Below are 19,950 nucleotides of genomic sequence, written 5' to 3' on the forward strand. Positions count from 1 at the left end.
CACATAATATGTATGTACAAACATTTCACATAAGTTGTTCAATTTATAAATGTCAACATTTGTATAATGCATTCTCTGTCACGAGACCACAAGGGGCCCCCAAAACCAGAAATACATGGGCTGTTGTAATGTTACAGGAAGGAATACAGGGGGGGGGGGGGCAGCAGCTCACTCGCAGATAAATCTGGCAATGGGCTGCCAGTGGTTACATTCATCAGACCATTGACAGGGTTCAGCTGAACATGACAATGGACCCATGACATCATGTCACACTGGGCCCCCAGCACTGTAGTACCATTTAAAACACAGTATTGATGGAGAAAGGCCATCTGAAATGAGTTCCCACTACAAACTAGGTTGTCATGAATAATTAACTCCAATTATCCCCAGCAGTCATTGGTAGCATATTGGATTTTCCTTGCACTGTGTGATTTACAGAATAATAATTAATAATATTGGTCAAGAGGTGATCATTTGATAACTGCTTCCCTGTGACCGTACTCTAAGCACTGGAACCCCTGCACAGATAATGACCGTAAATGACATATCCGAGTTGCCGTAGTAATGCAAGACCGTAGCACTCCTCCTCAATGAACGTTGGAAAGATGGCGACGGCATACGCACAAGCGAGAGTCAACTGTGCCGGCGGAAAGAAAGTGCTCTAAAGAGACAAAAACCTGCCTCTTTTGCAAATATTTAACGGTGCAAAGTCGGTCTGATATTGCTTAGACATGGTTTAGTCCATGCACGGCAAGGAACAAGAAGCCACTGCTTTGCTATGGAGCCTCCGGATCGTAACAAACCCAGCAGGTATGCGAATTTGTTGAACAGACACTACACCATCAGGACCTCGCACTTGCCAAATAGGGAGCTGAGCGTGACACTGCAGCGAGCGCTATTGGAGCGCTTGCGCATCGCTTAGAAATCCACTTCCTGTCAAATAGTGATACGCGTGCAGTTACTGCAACACTGGAGTTGCAAACTTTTTGGAGGAACATTTTTAGGCGTATTCTGTTGCAGATATTAACTCCTTGTCTAATCTTCAGTTGCTAGAGCGAAAGGGAAAAAATGCTCACCAAATGATAAGGTAACATAACGAACAATTATCCACCGTGCAACATGTCAAACAAGCTAGCTAACGTCTAGCTACTTTAGCTGTCGCTTTCACTTTATTGTTCGCCCGCAAGTTGACTAACATAAACTGACCGCACTGATGCAAGATACGCGTTGCAATGTGGGCTTGTAAGATCGACTTGAAAGTGTGTTTTCGATTATTTGAGTGTGCCAGACCATGCATTTCATAATAACACCGAAGCGCAAACTTCGCTGGCTTTAGCTAGCATGTTGCTCCACTGTTATTGTTCACGTTAATCATCTAGCATAGTTTTGCGCTCGTGTTGTTGTCTCGCACTCCCCACACTGAGTTGTGACATAGGGTGGTGGGTCGCGTTCAGTAAACACTTACTGCATTTAGAAAAAGCAAATTAAATACTTGGTTGATTGTTCCTCGTAGATGTCTATAACTTTTGTTGTCAAATCTGTTGTGCAAATATACGTGCAGCAGCAAATGTCTCATCATGCTGTATGATTTCTTATTGCTCAGATGACAAGGTTACTGAACGATACTTTTCTGCAATCTCGCTGGGGAATGCATACAGGCAGACATATGTCATATGTGCGCATCTTCTAATCGAAATGCGGCGCTGTTTGCCCCTGGCCGCTGGCGACAGACCCTCAGGAATCTGCTGTTATGTCTTCCCTTCTCCTCAACATGCAATGGTCTGCCTGCAGAATGTATTTGAGGCCATTTATCACGTTGGATCTGTTATCTGCTGTCATTTCTCGTTTTGAATAACGATTGAGTAGCAGCCGGTTGTTACTTCCTTGCGCCCTCAGTCCGAAGTGGACGCACAAACAGCTTGTGCAATACTTGTCCTGTTAAATTACTGTCATCCATTGTTGCATAAAGACAAATACTGAGTCATGCTATTGCTGGAAATGGGTGTCACAAGCTGTCGTGATTACATGAGAGATTTATTTTCATGTTTTTTTGTTTTCTGGTTTATATCCGTGTGTACTGTGTTCACAAAGTTTTGGGTTAAAGGTAAAGCGTGCTCTGGAGAGCCCAACTCTGTGCCAACCGTGGCAGTGTTTTTACTAGTTATCATGAACTGCCAATGAGCTTAAAAATGTAAAGTAAAGGAGAGGCCTTTCGTCTTTGTCACAGAGAGATCCTTATATCTATAAGTGTAAACACTGGTTCAAACTGACAACTATTCTAAGAAAGATGAGTTATGTGCTTGTTTGGCAATTGAGGCCTATCATTAGCAAGTACAGAGGTCCTTTGTCAATAATATCTTGTTCTCAATGTCGGTCTGAAGACATTGTGGCTTACAAGCATTCCAGGGATTTCAGGATGTGGTGAGCAGAAGGCAGTGGATAGCTGCCTGGAGCCGCTCATGGGTAAAACTCATTAATGCCTTCATCTGCCAGCAGCACAGGCGGTAGAATACAGATGGACCGTCCTCTAGCATTTCCTCACTGCGTCCTGTCTCTGCCCACACCTGCTTTAGAGAAAGCAGTGCTGCTCTCACATTCTGCCACTCTCATCTGCCACTTCATTTTAAACAAAAGGATCTTTGTCACTACTAAAGCTAAGGCACTTGGTGTTACTTATGTGCTACTGGAGTAACATCACCGTCATAGACAAGGAAAGAAAAGATGGCTCTGTTCTGCAGAATAACATCATGCTCATCTATTCGATTGGACATTTATGATGTGCACAACTGCAAGAAACTGGAATGCAAGTTGAAACTGACAAAGGTGTTACTTATGACTCCATAGGTGGAGCAGACTGCTGTCTGCACAGCACTTATGATGCAAGTGTCATTAGGTGAAAACATGCCATTACACCATTTACCTCACGCTGCCGCCCACACTCAACACGCAACCAGTGTCTTCATTTCGATGCACTACATCATGTGACTTGTTTTGGTTAATGCCATGAGCTTCCACTGGTTCTGTAAGATCTATGTCTTTTCTTAGACTGAGAGTTTTCCCTGGTGTCAAGTGATTTATAAGGCCAGATAAAAAAAGCACAGCAGTGTATTAGAAACACACTGTTTTTCTGATTCTTTTGAATTATCATGTGGCTGTTTCATGTAGTATCATTCCTTGCAGAAGCTTGGTTGTGCATGCACAGTGTGCTTTGCCTCGTTGCATGTAGGAGAGGTTGAGAGGTCCACTCCTGTTATCATACTCTGTTCCAGAGAAGGGTGGGGTCAAGTACATCGTGTTCATTGTCTGAATTCTGCCATCAATTCTGCCTTTGATGCAAATTTGTATAACTGCATCCTGCGTGTTTATCAGGTACAGACAGGCAGAGCTCAGAGGTGCATACTATTGTAAGTGTGAGCTACGCTTGCATGGAGATTTGGGTGCACAAATAGGTTTTATGTTCTTATTACCTCAAAGTTATCCCTTGGCTGAAATTAGTAGCCAGCAGACACATCCTCTTTACAGTGGGGGGTAATCAAAATCTGGATTCAGCCTACCGAGCATCAGTCATGCCAGCATGACCTAATTGGTAGAGTGTGTGCTCTTACAAAAAACCCCGGCCTCCGTCTCTTTTCCTCTTTCTGAAAAAAAAAATCCCCTTTTTAGTTTGGCCATTGTGAGCAAGTGTGCTCACTAACCAGCTGTGTGCTATTCAGCTGTGGGCCTCACGGGCCACGTGTCACAACTACACAATAGAGTGCCCCCCCCTTCTGATACAATGGTGTGGATGGCTGTGTCAAAGGTCAGGCCCCCCTGACTCTGGCCCTTCATATAACTGCATACAGAAAAGACTCTCGATTTTGTGCTGTTTATTATGCACTCAGTGTTTCTGCCTGGGGGCTGTAGCATTCCACCGGCCTTTATTGCCCCCCCCCCCCCCCCCCCCCCCCCCCCATGAGCCATCAGATGAGCCATTGAGTCCAGCCAGACACCATCTGCAGTGATTATTCACCAGGGACAGCTTGAAGACCGTAGCGCCGCTGCTATGGATAACTGCAGGGCATTGCAGGGCCGTAACTTTCTCTGTGTGGCCTGCGAGTAGGTTTTAGGAAAAGAAGCAAATAATTAAAAAGAGGAATTTGTGCTGTCTTTACTGCAGCAACACAATCTGTGCCTGAAGAGTCTCATGGTAACCAAACAAACAACCGGCAATGATGGCGTCATTGGTTCCGCTGTCATTCCTGAGTGATTCAGTCATGCTGTTCTGCGTAGAGAAGAGTCTTTTTAAAACCTGCTCTCATTCCCTCTCACATGCATGTGCTATTTCTGTCCGCAGATGGGTAGTTTACAAACGTGTGCACAATCTAATCATACCTTTTGATTGACACAGTAGGATGTTGAGGGCGCAATCTTCTTTCTCTATGCAGTTTCTTGATAGCCATCTCGATTTCTGCATCGCAAAAGCAGTTTGTCTGTTGCTGTTGTGCTAAATGCCTTTTTGCAACACACACACACACACACACACACACACACACACACACACACACACACACACACACACACACACACACACACACACACACACACACACACACACACACACACACGATTGCTTACTGTGCTTCTTTTTCAAGCAAGAGTTATTCTGTAATTTCATGACTTGTCCTGGTTAAGATGTTTGTGCTGGGTTATTGTTATTGCAGTGTGTATGTTCCTGAAGTTTTCATTGCATCTGAGTTTTTAGTGCATTTGAAGTTGCAGGATTTGCAGCAGGTGTCTGTGTGCCTCGCATTGAGTCACATAGCTGCTCCCCTGTGTGCGTGTGCGTGCAGAGACAGATCCTGCAGTGGGGCAGATGGGCAATAGAAGTCAGGACTTTTCTCTATGCGGCTGCTTGAAAAGCTGAAGCAAGTGATTTCCAGATCAGCCCACCTCCCTTGACACTCGCTCCCCCAGCGAGTGTGCCCCTTTCAACTCCGTCAAACAGACGCGTGCTGGGGAATGCCTTTCAGTCACATGATCGATGGAGGGACACATGGCGAAAAGCATATAGAATGCCCCCTCTTCTTCTTCTTTTTGTTTTCGTTGGCGGGGAAAGACCTTTCAACCTGTCTCTCTAATCCTGTTAAAACCCCCTCAGAAAGGCATTAGGGAACAAAGCTCTGACATTTTAATCTGGAAAGGCACGCTGCTTGCACTCTCGCTTTCTTTCTTTTTTCTTTTCTTTTTCCCCCAGAAGGAAGTATTTCAAGCAAGTGATTATGTTTCCTCTCTGCAGAACGAGGTGCAACATATTCTACTATAGCCTTGCATAACCTCAAACTACAGTGAGAATGTTGTTAAGCGACCGTCTTCATTGTTGCTCAAGATTTACTATAAACACATGTTGTTTTGCATTAGCACCGTGTGTGCATACGGTCTAACACATTCTACATACTCGGCGTCCTCCATGAAATCTTGACTTGTGCAGCATGGTTGATGACTTGGCAGACTTTCTCCCTCAGAGTTAATGAGGGCTACTATTCCTCCCTCTCCGGTTGAGCCATTATGTTTACCTAGACCAAGAGAGGGTGCCAGCAGAGAACCCACAGCTTATTATCCTGCGTCTGGACGGCTGTGGTCGTGCACAGAGCATTGCTGCTGCCGCACATTTGGGAGGCAGCCAGCCAGGCTCCAGAGGACAGACGACTCGTCAGTCTGCGGAAGGTAGCAGCAGACATTCAGTCTGGTTGCAGTTTAGCAACCTGTTTGCTGTGGCATTAGAGGAGATTTGCTGCTCTCTCTGTTATGAATACAAACAACCCAGCGCTGTTTGACCTTGCACACACATTCTGTTTGGTTTCGTTGTGATCCGACTGAAATAGTTTCATAATGCGAAACACCACCAGGTTACGGTGCTTATTGTAAAGATGCTAAACTGCCTCATGTCTATAGTTTGTCCTGTCTGTTTTTGACACGTCGTCATTGAATGCCGACAGGCAGGCGAAGCCAGTGGAAGATGCATCCCAACAGAACTCTGGATTGGATGACTCCTGGGACTCTCCTAGCGAGGAAGAAGAGGCTCTGTATGGCACAACACCTCCTTATACCTCCCGTCAGATGAAACGCATGTCTGGCAAACATCAACGAAACAGCCAGCCGAGGAGTGCTGGTCGGTCTCCCAACAAGGGTGAGTTAGTTAATTCATCTATTTGACTGAAGTAGATATGTAAAATAATAAAAAATATATATATATATTTGACCTTGTTTTACATGTAGTTTTAAATTCATTGTGCTGACTGGGATGTAATTTCTGTGTTTATTTCAGTGGATGTTACCCCACCTGTCCCGAAAGAGAGTCCCAAGCCAGCTGAGATCCCAGAGGAGCACAGCTACAAGCAGGGCAAGAAGCAGAGGGCCACGCTACGCTCCACGGAGAGAGACCACAAGAAGACTTTTGAAGGCTCCTTCATGCTGGACCCGCTCTCAAAGTCAAGCCCTTTTGGCGCCCTCAACATGGATCCCAGGAAGCATTACTTGAGCTTGGGCTGCAGCAGTTGCAAACTTCCTGTGTCTATGCCCCACATTGCCCGGACCCATCGCCAAACCTCGAGGACAGACTGTCCCGCCGACCGCCTCAAGTTCTTTGAAACTCTGCGTTTGCTGCTCAAGCTCACGTCTATGTCCTCCAAGAGGAAGGAGAAGGAGCAGAGAGGCCTGGAGAACATGGCCTTCATGGGTCACAACAACGAGGTCATTTGGTTGGAGCTGCAGGCTTGGCACGCCCGGCGCTCCACCGGCGACCAGGACCTTTTTCTTTTCACTGCCCGCCAGGCCATCCCCGACATCATCAAGGAGGTGCTGCAATTTAAGGTCAACTATGCCAGCCTGAGAGGGGCCCAGTGTTTAGGGTCTCAAAAAATCCAGGAGGACTATCAGATTGTCCCAGATCTAGTCTGTGGAGAGGAGCGGGAGCCTGTTGTAGCGGTGACCAACCACTGTGGAGTAGATCCCTGGGGCTTCAGCGCCTACCCCTCACCAGCAATGAACGCAGCAGAGCCTCTGGGCTCCGGCGCTGATTGCAGGGAGCACCTTCAGCGCCAGCGGCTTGCATTTGAGCAGGTCAAGCGTGTTATTGAGTTGCTGGAGTCCGTGGAAGCTTTGTACCCCTCTTTGCAGGCCCTGCAGAAGGAATATCAAAAGTATGCAGCGCGGGACTTCCAGGGCAGGGTGCAGGCGCTCTGCCTGTGGCTCAACATCACCCAGGACCTCAACCAGAAGCTGCGCGTCATGGCCACCGTTCTGGGCCTCCACGATCTATCCCGCATCGGGTGGCCTGTCTTTGAGATCCCTTCACCTCGCTGCTCCCGCGGCAATGAAGAAGAGGAGAACGAGGAAGACGAGGAGGATGACTCGACAGCCACTTTTACGGCGGAAAGCGATGGAGAGGACAGGGATGCTGAGGAGGAGGAGGAGGAGGAGGAGGAAGAGGAGGTGGGGCGAGTGTTGGGACGTGTTGCAGAGGGCGAGTTGTCTCCCTCCTTTACTCCTAAATTTGCCCGCTTGTTGTCAGAAGAGGAGTTTCTCCCCACTGCAACGGCAGGAAGTGCAGAGGCAATTGCGGGAGGAGGAGTATTCCGCCCTACAGCCATTTACAGACCGTTTGTGGATAAAGCTCTGAAACAGATGGGACTGCGTAAACTGATCCTCCGACTGCACAAACTGATGGACCGCTCTCTGCAGAGGTCCAGATCAGCGCTGCTCCGCCACACTCCTGAACTGGAGGTAAGGCTTTCGGTTTTTTATCTCGAATCTAAATCTAAATCATTAAATCAGTCATTATTACAGCTAATTCAGTAAGTGTTCATCCTTCTATAATTCTATATAACTGAACAGGTAGACTTCTCTTTCTCAGTAGCTCTGCGCTGACACACATGCACACTTAAGTGGAGAGCAAAAGCAGTCAAGCAGTTCATTTTAATGTTTGTAGTGCAAATGTTAGTGATTTAATTAGACACTTGAGGAAACGGCATTTGGAGCTTAAAGAAGCCCGCGCCATAAACAACACAGGGTTTTCAAACACAAGCTAGTAAAAGAAAAACAGAGTTAAGACGAGAGTATTGTCATTGAGTTTGTGGAGGATCACATACTGTCCTCCACTTGCAAACTTACAAAGAGGAATGTGAATTTGACATTTGAAAACGCAGTATTATTAAGCCAACTGTTGACTGTTAATATACTAACCATGGCGCTCTGTAATACACGCTGAATTCCCTTCACCGGATCTTCCGCCCTCAGTTTGCAGACTTCCCAGACCCCATGCTGTACAGTGATTACCTGCCAGAGCTTTCCCGCCATGTGTCCTGCAGTTGTCCGGCTCATCCAGAGCTCGGAGCAGACCAGGTTTCCTGGGAGGATTTGCTGGACATGGACCTCCCATCCTTCCGGCCGGCGTTCCTCGTGCTGTGCCGAGTCCTTCTCAACGTCATTCATGAATGCCTTAAACTGCGACTTGAACAGAGGCCTGCCGGAGAGCCCTCACTGCTCAGTATCAAACAGGCAAGCAGCTGCTGAAACACTCACTTTTGTGTTTGAGTTTTTAAGTCACCTTTCCCAGCCATGTTGAATGACTGCACACATCTAATAAACATATATCTTCGTATCTTCCTCTGTATATATTATCAAATAAATGATTAAGCTTAGTTAATTTGGTCTTAAAGAAAGAAATATTGAGATAACTATTTCCATTTTACTGGCTATCCTTGAAGACGGTATGTCATACATAAGAGCTCATCTTAATATTTTTTCATGTGTTATTTGTGCTCTACAGTTGGTGCGTGAGTGTAAGGAGGTTCTTAAAGGTGGTCTTCTGATGAAGCAGTATTATCAGTTCATGCTGCGCGGCGTGGTGACTGATGCTCAGGGCTTGCAGACGAATGCCAATATTGATGAGTTTGAAGAGGACCTTCACAAGATGCTTGTGGTAGGACTAATTCCTAACCTTTCCCCCTTCACTACTTCAAATTACAGAGTTTAAATGTGTATAATCATTGGCAAGAAAAACTTGTGAATTTTGTACGTTGTGGTTATCTGATGTCTGTCGCTGTTTTCGTAGGTCTACTTTGACTACATGCACAGTTGGATCCAGATGTTGCAGCAGCTCCCTCAGGCATCTCACAGCTTAAAGAACCTGTTGGAGGAGGAGTGGAACTTCACCAAAGTCATCACTCCTTACATCCGTGGAGGGGAGGCCCAGTCTGGGAAGCTTTTCTGGTCAGTAAACATACCTGCAAACCAAACTAGGATAAATGTAATTGTTGTTTTTTCACTTAAATGATAGTTTCACAGTTTGTTTTTGAGTTAAGGAGGAATGATAAAAACCTGTTTGAATGACCATTCGGGCACTTTGCTATTGTTTTAAGACTGTGAACTTATCCTTTTGAGAGTGTTACACATGATTTATGTGAAACTGAGGACCCTTCTGCTCGTTGCAGTGATATTGCCGGGATGCTGCTTAAATCCACTGGAGAGTTCCTTGATGCCGGCTTGCAAAAGAGTGGTAATGAATTCTGGGAATGTGCAGATGACAGCACCGCCTCCGATGAAATCAGGTAAGGGGGATGATTTCTGTTCAGTCAGTGTGTTGATTTTTTTTTATTTTGGCCCAGTGGAGGTGTTTTAATTTTTGAACCTTTTTGATTCTTCAAGGCGGTCAGTTATCGAGACTAGTCGGTCACTTAAAGAGCTGTTTCACGAGGCCAGGGAGCGAGCGTCTAAGGCTCTGGGCTTTGCCAAAATGCTTCGCAAGGTGAGAGAAAAGAGTGAAGAATTTTCACTCCCTTGAAATAGAAAGCCACAGCAGTACTGACTTTGCAGTTAAGCTGTGACCCTGTCTTTTTTTTTTTTTTTTTTTGCTCACCAAAGAACTGGGACTGTGTGTTCTGACTCACACTTTGTTTGATTACCTCTGTGCAGGACTTAGAAGTCGCTGCAGTTTTCAGTTTCACTAACGGGGTGACTTGTCTCCTGGAGGCACTGAAGAAGGGAAACTATGTCAAGGTGCGGATGCTTCTCTGTTAAGTTTACACATATCTGATCTTTCTTTTCTGTTCTACGTTTAACTTCCTTCTTCTTTCTCCAGGTTCAGATTCCAGGCTTGGAGGAGCTGCAAGTGTTTGTCCCCTGTGGCTTGATGGACCAGCGGCCTCTCATCCTGCAGCTTCTCAACTCCGCTGTCGGTAAAGACTGCTCCAAAGAGCCAGATGAAATTGCAGATGAGGATGCCTACCTGCTCATGAGTAAACACGGAGCTGGAGACCCCACTACTGATTCTGACTGGGCTCAGTGGGACGGAGAGCTGCTCAAACTGGTCCCCCAGATGGAAACCGTTGACACTTTAAGAGCCATGAAGGTTTGTGACATTTTTGATTTTAATCTCTCTGTGTTTTGTGTGTGTGTGTGTGTGTGTGTGTGTGTGTGTGTGTGTGTGTGTGTGTGTGTGTGTGTGTGTGTGTGTGTGTGTGTGTGTGTGTGTGTGTGTGTGTGTGTGTGTCCAGTATTTACAAGCCTCCCATTGGTCCGATGTGCTTTCAGGTGGAGAACATACTCTTAATAGTGATGCAGTCAGCTCATCTGGTGGCCCAGCGAAAGGCCTTTCAGCAATCCATGGAGGATGTGCTCACTCTCAGCCGGGAGCAGACGTCTAGTCAGCCTCTCATCGCGAGTGCTCTGGAGGAGCTCAAGGTACAATATGTAACCACACACTATGATTTCTAACCTGTAATAAACACTTTTTGTTGAAGTTACTAAGCTTTCATATCTGTTACATTCCGAGGTGCTGTCCATCTTAAGCTTTAAATGCTTCCACTGATCACTTTGACGTCTAGGTTTTCAACATAAGCTTTTTATTAAAAAATGCTAATAAAACTCTCTCTTCTCCTACCACAGGATGAGGCACTACAGCTATGCATTAAGATCAGCACTGCCATCGACCAGGTGGAGTACATGTTCACCACAGAGTTTGAGGCAGAGGTGGAGGAGTCCGAGTCGGCCACTCTGCATCAGTACTACAGAGAGGCAATGATACAGGGCTACAATTTTGCCTTTGAGGTAACTGTAACGTGTATATTTTCACAGAAGCACATACTTTAGATGCTACACATCTACTCCATCCCTTCTTCTACTCTCAATTGGCATTAATATAGTTATGGGTTATATAGTAATACTTAATATACTCCTGTTTGCTGTTTTTTTTTTTTTTTAAATTTGCAGTACCACAAGGAGGTGGTGCGCCTGATGTCGGGGGAGTTCAGGCAGAGGATTGGGGAACGCTACATAACTTTTGCCCGCAAATGGATGACCTATGTCCTGACCAAATGTGAGAGTGGCAGAGGCACCAAGCCCAGGTAAGGCCTTACCTTCTATCGATTGAGCGTATTCTTAAGTAGTTCACTTCAGTCTCTTTTTTTTTTTTGCCCTCTGGTTCGGCACAGAGTCTGCTGGCGAGTGTGACGGTCCTGAGGCAGCATGTAAGGGTTTGAGTTTGGTGCTCAGTGAGGCTCATTGTAGCGAGAGAGTTAAAGTGAGGCCCTCTGGTTTGGCATTAACCTTATTGATCAATAAGACACTCTGGGAATTAATCTTGGATAAAAAGTGAACTATCATCAAAGACTTAGACCGAAAAAAGCTATTTCTGTTTCTTACAGTACAAGTTTATACTAGTTAAGCAGGTTTTGTTTGTGCGATTTAAATTCCTTATTTGCCCCGCTGTATTGTGAGAACTAATAAATGTAAAACCAGATATACTGTATGTATCTTCTGCGTAAGAGGTAGGTCTTGAAATACATTTATTTTGCTACTCTTTGTCAAGAGCTTTTGCTTTTAGCCAGAACAAGCTATCGTGGCAACATTGTACTGAGTAAAGCCTTTAGGTTACTTTATGGAATTCAACTACAGCAGTAACATTTTGGAGACATAACAAACAAAAAATAGGCCCACATGACAGTGAGCATGAGTCATATTTGTTATATATTTAAAACTATCCCACCGTATTACTTGCTGTTACTGAGCTCTGTGTGATGAGAACACAAGGAGCTACTTGGAACAAGTCTTTAAGGATGAAGATACTGAAACCTATTCCATAATTAATCACAACTGTTAGACGTGTGATTAATACAATCAACTGGCATGCTTCTCAAACAAAAACATGCATCTGATTCACGGTGTTCCAGGTGTATCAGCACAGTACAGAGTGACGTTTGGGGCCACACTGATTGACTGCCATGTTTAACCTACAGGTGGGCGACTCAGGGTTTTGACTTTCTTCAGGCTATCGAACCTGCCTTTATATCAGCATTGCCGGAGGATGACTTCCTGGTAATATTGCCTGTTTTCTTCTATGTGTCTACAAATTGCACAACAAGCATGGTTTGAATATGTTGTATTTGTTATCTCTTGACTGTTAACATATCTGTCTTTCTGCAGAATTTACAAGCTCTGATGAATGAATGTATTGGACACGTGATTGGAAAACCTCATAGCCCAGTCACTGGCCTGTACATTGGTAAGATGCTCCTCTGTGATATGTTGGTGACTTGCGTCTCTGGAGTTCAGGATTTATTTCGGTGTTTACATTCTACAACTATTACAAGTTTATAACTTGGGTGTCATGGGAACAAGCTATTACATAAAACAGGCACAACTGTAACTTATCAACGAAGCATAAACGTGACCTGAAGGTTGTTAGTCTGAGCACTGATTACACCGACTCCTTTGAGCAACTCGATGCTGCGGCTCAGTGGCCAGCAGCAGAAGTAGGATGTGACTGAAAAAAGAGGATGTTTGCTCAGCAAACATTTACTGATGTAATAAAGATGGGGAAAAAATAAACTATACATCATAAAAACAGGCCATCTGCAGAATGTCACAGCCTTGTTCCTGCCATTTAATACATTACTAAAGTAATGTCTATAGAAATACAATGCTACAACAGGTGACCACCAAATGTGGCTAAAATAGTTTCTTGATGGAAAAGGTCTAAAGTCTGAGCAAACTAAGATATGGAGGCAACCAACTGGTACTAGAAATAAATGTTTTTCTTTGGCTTGGACGGAGTAAAGCAACACAATGAGGTGGCTTTCATGTGGAGACATAACCGGACCTCCGCGATCATAAAAACATGAGCACTTAGCCCTCCTACAGCAGAATTAGTGATGCTGCTTGTGGTCTTTAATTCGTTGTAGATTTCTCACAAACCATAAACAAAGTTTCCTTTTGAGGGTGGGGTGACCAAACTAAGCATTTGCCGTTTTTCTTTTCAGCTCCCAGGAATAGTCCTCGTCCTGTAAAGGTCCCTCGCTGCCATAGTGACCCACCAAACCCCAATCTGTTTATCCCTAATAATGACGGTTTCAGGTAGGTGGTTTTAGCTCAAGTTTCTACAAGAGTCTGTGTGCGTACTGTGTTTTTATACTCTCTCCTGCATGGCTCATTATGCCTCATCAGCTGTGCTTTGTATGTCTTTGCACTGTAGTTGGTGAGCTTATGCGTGATGCAAGCTTCTCTGTGTTTTGTGTGTGTGTGAGCTCCGAGTATGTCAGTGGTCCTTTTAGTCTTCATAGTGTCTGAGTGAGTGTGTGCGTCTGTCCCTCAACCAGCCACCCAGTCACACACACACAAACACATCTCCACACTTCCCACTCAAGCCACCATACTTTCCCTAAGCAGACCCTCCTCAGTTTGCTTTTTCACCACACAGCTCTCGAAGTCTCCCCTGCGACCTCCGGAACCAGCTGTTCCCCAATGGCCCTCGCCCAGTCCCTCAGGGCCCGGGGGAACACAGCCACACCAAAGCACCCAGCAGCAGCCCCAATGACGTCAGGTAGCTTTGCCCCCAAGTCAACTGGTAGAAACTGCGGCCAAGACACAGCCTCAGTTGCAAAAAAACCAAAGCCATCACTGATTTTAAACATAAGGCCGCTGGAAATTGAAGGAGGAAATACTTTGTGTTCAAGTTTTGTAATATTCAGTTTGCAGGCCCTATAATAGTGAAAGAATGAAACACTGCTTATGATCGCGTTTCAATGAAGTGATATATTTTATATTATACTTTTTATTCCATTATTAAGTTTTATAGATTTGATTTATATTTTGTATTGAAAGGATCCAGATTTTCTGCTTTTAGCCTTCTGATTGCATCTAAACAAGCACTATAAATGTGGATATTCAGACACATATTGGATTAACTGCCATGTCCACAAAGTCAGTTTCCCATTATCTGTTAATTGAGCATTTCCTGGCTTTTTTTATATCTAGCATCAATCTATAGTAGTTTTAGAGAAGTTTAAGTTTATTTGCACAAAAAGGTTGGCTTTTTGGACTACAAGAACATTTTATTCAACCAAATAATGAGGCATTTCCCGTCACATTCTACCAGAAATGCAATTTTTTTTTTTTATGCATTGATGCTGCAATTACAGCATGGTTGTACAGATGTGAACATTTTAATCACTATAGACTTTTTACAGCATAAAAGAAGTGCTGCTAGAAGGTGCATCTAAATAATATGCATGACATGGATGTAAGCTACAAAATAAAATCATTTAAATTCAAGAAAAACCTCAGATTACTGCTTATGAGAAGCCGTATTTTGAGCATTATAAGTGTTAATGTAGCTTTTACAACCCCGCTATATTTTAACAAGTCAGACAAATGGCTTTATAGAAGTCTTGCTACTGATCAAAGGAAGAGAATGTGATTGTTGTGCATGGTGTGAAAATGGGGGAAAAACACACTGCTTCAATGAAAGAGTGGGCTATGATATTCTGCTTTCGAGTGCTATTAACATTAGTCTTGCTTTGATGCTGGTGATTCACTGCCATTAGATTTTGGGCTTATTTGTGTGTGCTTTTGAAATCGGGACATGCACTCTAGAGATCTAACCTTTTAAGTGTGTTTGAGCTGTATAATGACTCTGGTGCATGCTGAACTGTTAATGGGTTTCAAAACGCATACTAAGAATCAGCTCAATCTTTTTTTTCTCCTAAAAGGTTTTATGGTTTTATCATCTTTTTTATATTGTGTTGAAACCCTAATACTGGTCGTCCAGCTTATATTTGTGTAGTTATGATGGGTCTTGTCATAAGTGGAGAGAAACTCTGGAGACTGAAACCTACTATCTGAATCAGAGGGTTGATTGGACCGCCATGTTTTTTGCAGGGGATCCAGTTACCATGAAAATGACCGCCTGTCGTCGGTTGCAGCAGAGTTGCATTTCAAATCTCTGAGTCGCCACTCCAGCCCCACAGAGGACAGAGAAGGTTGGTGCATTCAGTGCTGTGCATCATTTTAATCCACATTGTGCATGTAAGCTTTGTGATTGGCTGAATTTTCTCTTTGGATTTCTTTCTCCAGAGCCGTCCTATCCTAAGGGAGACCCCAACAGCGCTGCTCGTCGAAGCTGGGAGCTCCGCACTTTTATCAGCCAGTCCAAGGGTGTGATTTTGAGTGATGCTGGATCAACTAAAACATACAAAAGGGAAACTTTCCAACATGAAAATGATAAATCCTTTTTCGTGTCACCCACCTCAGACACCGCAGCACGGCAAAGCCCCATGGAGGCTGTCCGTCGCTCCATTCGCAAGTTTGAGGACAAACGGTACGCTGTGATGAAGCAGCGCAACATCATAGGCCAAGTGTGCCACACACCCAAATCCTACGACAACGTCATGCACGTCGGGCTCCGAAAGGTGACCTTTAAGTGGCAGAGAGGCAACAAGATAGGTACGGCTACCTACTGACTGCATTTGTTAGGAAGTGTGTTATGTAACGCACATACAGGCAGTGACGCAATGTTTGTATGTATAACAGGTGAGGGCCAGTATGGGAAGGTATACACCTGCATCAACGTTGACACTGGTGAACTAATGGCTATGAAGGAGGTATGTACAGCAAGACCAATTCAATAGTTTAAAATATATATATATATATATATATGATCTGCAGGTAAGTCTTCTTTGTTTTCTTTTCTTTTTTTCAAACCAGATCCGATTCCAGCCAAACGATCACAAAACAATCAAGGAGACTGCAGATGAGCTGAAAATATTCGAAGGCATTAAACACCCGAACTTGGTGCGATACTTTGGAGTCGAGCTCCATCGGGTAAGATGCACACCTTTTATTTTGATCTGGGCATCACATGGTGCTCACTGAAGCAGTTTGGTTCAAACTTTTCATTCACTCACCTGTAGGAAGAGATGTACATCTTCATGGAGTACTGTGACGAGGGCACTCTGGAGGAGGTGTCCAGACTGGGGCTGCAGGAACATGTCATCAGGCTCTACAGTAAACAAATCACTACAGCCATCAATGTCCTCCATGAACACGGCATTGTCCACCGGGATATCAAGGGTCCGTTTCACACACTCTTATTTTCTTTTCTTTTTTATTGGATATGCAGTAAATTGTGAATGACCTCAGCATCCATTTACCCACTGTTGAGTCTCTTTTGTATTATTATAACAGGAGCCAACATCTTTTTGACATCATCCGGCCTTATTAAGCTCGGTGACTTTGGCTGTTCAGTCAAGTTGAGGAACAACACTCACACCATGCCAGGGGAGGTAAACAGCACACTGGGAACAGCAGGTAAGAAATGATATTTTGTGTGTGGATGCCACCACCAGGGGTCACTGTGGCGTGATATTTAATTTCTTCTCTTTCACCAAATAGATGTCCACCCACATGCTGTGATTTATTACAAAAGTGTGTTCATATATGGGTGTGGTGTGTGTAACCGCTTCCTTAACTTGTGTAGTGGATGCAATGATCTTCATTTTAATATATTTGTTTGGTATGCATATTTAAATCAAACTTATTTCCCATTAATCACATGTGATTATACACAAATATATTTCTTAAACCTGCACAGTGTATTTCTGATGATTAAATTCTAATGTTTAATAACTTGTTTTATGTCTGAATCAGCATACATGGCCCCTGAAGTCATCACCAGAGCAAAGGGGGAAGGTCATGGACGAGCAGCGGACATCTGGAGTTTGGGCTGCGTTCTCATTGAGATGGTGACTGGAAAGGTAAGGAGTGATAGTGCATCAAGTATTTTGATCTAGTCATAGATCCGTAAAATCACACCGGCTTGTAATTTTCCTATGCTGCAAGTATACCATGATGTAAGTAAGAGGGGCGGAAATACTTGTATTATTTTGGCTGTTAGACTCTGTTACTAGGCTCACCCACAACGCCCACTTGTACAACTTGCCCCTCCTAAATGACTGGGAGAACACATATTTTCCCTAACTTTTATTTGTGATGATTGAAATTAACATTTAAAAATACAATAAAGACTAAAAATGTTACCCTACATTTCCCTTTCCTTAAAAAGTAAAAGACAACATTTATTCTGCTACTATCGTGTGAAGTCTGGACCAATCACAACAGGCCATTGGTGTCACAGTACAGACTCCATACTATGGAGGTTGGTTGAGATATATTATTAAGTATAGAATACCACAGGTCAAAGAAAGAAACAAGTCAGTGTCTATGAGAATTCTAATTCTAAGTCACCTGAAATTAAAGGATTTATTTTTTTGTGCGCTTTGGCTCAGCGCTTTGTGTTGGCTATAGTTTCAGCTGTGTGGGGTCCCTGTACCAACGCTTAAGAATGTCTTATTTCATGCTGCTCGATCTTTAAAAGTCAATCTAGCTCACCTAGCCGTCGATCTCTCTCTCTCTGCAATCACTTTCTGGTAAACAAATATTACTCCAGCCAGATCATCCAAACAAGATGGTATTTCCTTAAATATAATTAAAATGTCAGTGTTCTAAGGCAATGGATGTATTGTTCGACATAATCCATAGCAATAAACAAGATACTGTGTTTTCACTGTCGAACAAGGGATGAGCGATATACCCAGTCATGCTAGTTGTAATAAATAGCCTCTAAACCGTCACAAGTAAATAATAAGCTATCTCGGCTTTGAAAAATGAAAAGAGTGTCATCATCAAACAGATGCGCTAGAAAGGCTGGAAACTGTCAAAGGAAGGCAAACAGTATTAATAACTGTTTCAGTGTTACTATATCTGAGGAGCTGGTAGCCCTTTAGCAAAACTGCCTCTTCCAGAGTTGTCAAATGGTAGTGGTTGTTTGGGTTATTTAAAATAGCTAGTACAAAGTTATGGAACTGCTAGCTATGCTTGTCAAAGCCACGTTTTTGTCCACATACTTTAGGTTTTGAGTTTATTTCCCCCTTTCTTACCACTACAAGAAATCCACTTAACCAAAAACAACCAGAGGAAATGATGTCATGTTCTCCCTTTTTATCTCAACCTGCAGAGGCCGTGGCACGAGTATGAGCACAACTTCCAGATCATGTACAAAGTGGGCATGGGCCATAAACCCCCCATCCCGGAGAAGCTGAGCACAGAAGGGAAGGACTTCCTCGGTCACTGTCTGGAGAGCGAACCCAAACGCCGCTGGACAGCTAGCATGCTGCTAGACCACCCGTTTGTCAAGGTGAGACGCTGCTAGGGCATACATTTTAAAGGAGTCCTGCGTCATGTTGCAACTGCCAGACCAAAACCCAATGTAATCACAAAAACACCTAACAAGTGAACCGTCGTGGCTTGACTGAACATTTTGAGCTTCAAATTAAAAAAAAAAAATCTTTTTACAAAAGGGTAAGGTGGTCATCCACAAGGGCCCATTACAGCTTTTATCTTTTGTCTGTTTCAGGTTTGTACGGATGAAGAGTGAACGGACCTCCTCTGCGACTTTTACGTTTACAAATTAAAGCACTACTGTACATGCTGTTGGCAAAAGAAAAAAAAGAACTGTGGACACGGAGAAGAGGAAGTTACGGCTGAAGGCACATGGAGTTAAACTGAGGAACTAATACAATATCATTTCAGAGGACAACTGGACCTATGGAGTTTAGGGTTGTCTTTATGTACCCATGGACTGGGGGGAGGAGGGGGGGAAGGGGTGGGACTGTACATACTGTAAGAATAGGATTGGCTTTAATTCATGTATAAACAATATTGTAAAGTTAAAGTAACTATTACCACATTTGTTGTCCTCACTGGTGAAAAGACCTCTCAAAAAGCAATGAGGGATACTATTTTTTTTTTTTTTTTTAAACAAATGGGGAGGGGGTGGGTCGGGGGGCAATATCTATGGCACTTTTAAACTGTTTACCCAAGGGACTGTTGAGTAGAGGAGGGAGGAATCGTTGCCCTTTGAGGCTGAAAAAGGTGTGGTAAGTCTCACCGAATGGAAAGAGAGGCTGGTTTACCTTTTATGAAATGAACACCATCCAAATATCAAAATTAATTTATCCCTTGTCATTTGGCAAGCGCGGGCACTAGGAAGGATTTTTTTTTTTTATTTTTTTAAATGTATTTTTCTTTGCCTGAGAAGTCGATGTCAAGATGGAGCAATGTTCAAGTCTACTGGTTTGCCGGTAAAGAGCTGTTCATGTGACTGGAGCGTAGCCAACTGAGAGGAGAACCGGGGCCTGCTCTCCCTCCCTGCTGCTGAACACAAAACATCCACATAACCAAACACAGACACTGACACTCACCACAACTTCTGGTCCTCTGCTGCTCTGTCAGTGTTTGATATGTACAAACAATATTAATAAACCAATCGTTTTGTTTTTTTTAATGAAATTTGTTTGTGTTCTTCCACCATAAAACATGTTGTTCATAGTATTACACTACTATCACCTAGGAAGGTAGTTCCACTTTGATACAACAGTAAATAATCTTTCTGCACTGGAACATTTTAATTCTTACGGTCCAGTTTCATGATCTGACATCTTAAACTTCTGAAGTGTAGCGTTAAGGTCACCGGTGTCTTTATTAATGGTTAACACATAAGTTATTATGCTTTATGGATCAGTTGGAAGCCCTTTTTAAGAACAACTTACAGGCTGTGAAAACATTTTCATTAAGGTGAGG

General features: G+C 43.7%; 1 protein-coding gene across 5 annotated transcripts; it reads left to right on the forward strand.

Annotated features, from left to right (window-relative positions):
- Positions 1-613: 613 nt before the first annotated feature.
- Positions 614-18,954, forward strand: map3k4 (mitogen-activated protein kinase kinase kinase 4). Of its 5 annotated transcripts, XM_068724221.1 has the most exons (27): positions 614-810; positions 5,976-6,166; positions 6,305-7,761; positions 8,275-8,535; positions 8,807-8,959; positions 9,092-9,249; positions 9,471-9,587; positions 9,685-9,784; positions 9,952-10,035; positions 10,118-10,387; positions 10,570-10,719; positions 10,924-11,085; positions 11,248-11,381; positions 12,273-12,351; positions 12,460-12,538; positions 13,296-13,389; positions 13,733-13,855; positions 15,193-15,293; positions 15,388-15,468; positions 15,565-15,756; positions 15,844-15,914; positions 16,018-16,134; positions 16,224-16,383; positions 16,498-16,620; positions 16,960-17,066; positions 18,326-18,505; positions 18,725-18,954. In XM_068724221.1, exons 1-27 carry the CDS (start codon positions 779-781, stop codon positions 18,743-18,745), a joined length of 4,797 nt encoding a protein of 1,598 aa, XP_068580322.1. In that variant the 5' UTR covers positions 614-778; the 3' UTR covers positions 18,746-18,954. The 5 variants fall into 5 exon arrangements, with proteins under 5 accessions (XP_068580322.1, XP_068580320.1, XP_068580324.1 ...); XM_068724219.1 differs by having other exon boundaries at positions 15,388-15,756; XM_068724223.1 differs by lacking the exon at positions 13,733-13,855.
- Positions 18,955-19,950: the final 996 nt, after the last annotated feature.

This window comes from Cebidichthys violaceus, unplaced genomic scaffold (assembly GCF_023349555.1).
Source record: "Cebidichthys violaceus isolate CVI_PGR_0920_01 unplaced genomic scaffold, fCebVio1.0.p SCAF_10, whole genome shotgun sequence".
Classification (NCBI taxonomy): domain Eukaryota; kingdom Metazoa; phylum Chordata; class Actinopteri; order Perciformes; family Stichaeidae; genus Cebidichthys; species Cebidichthys violaceus.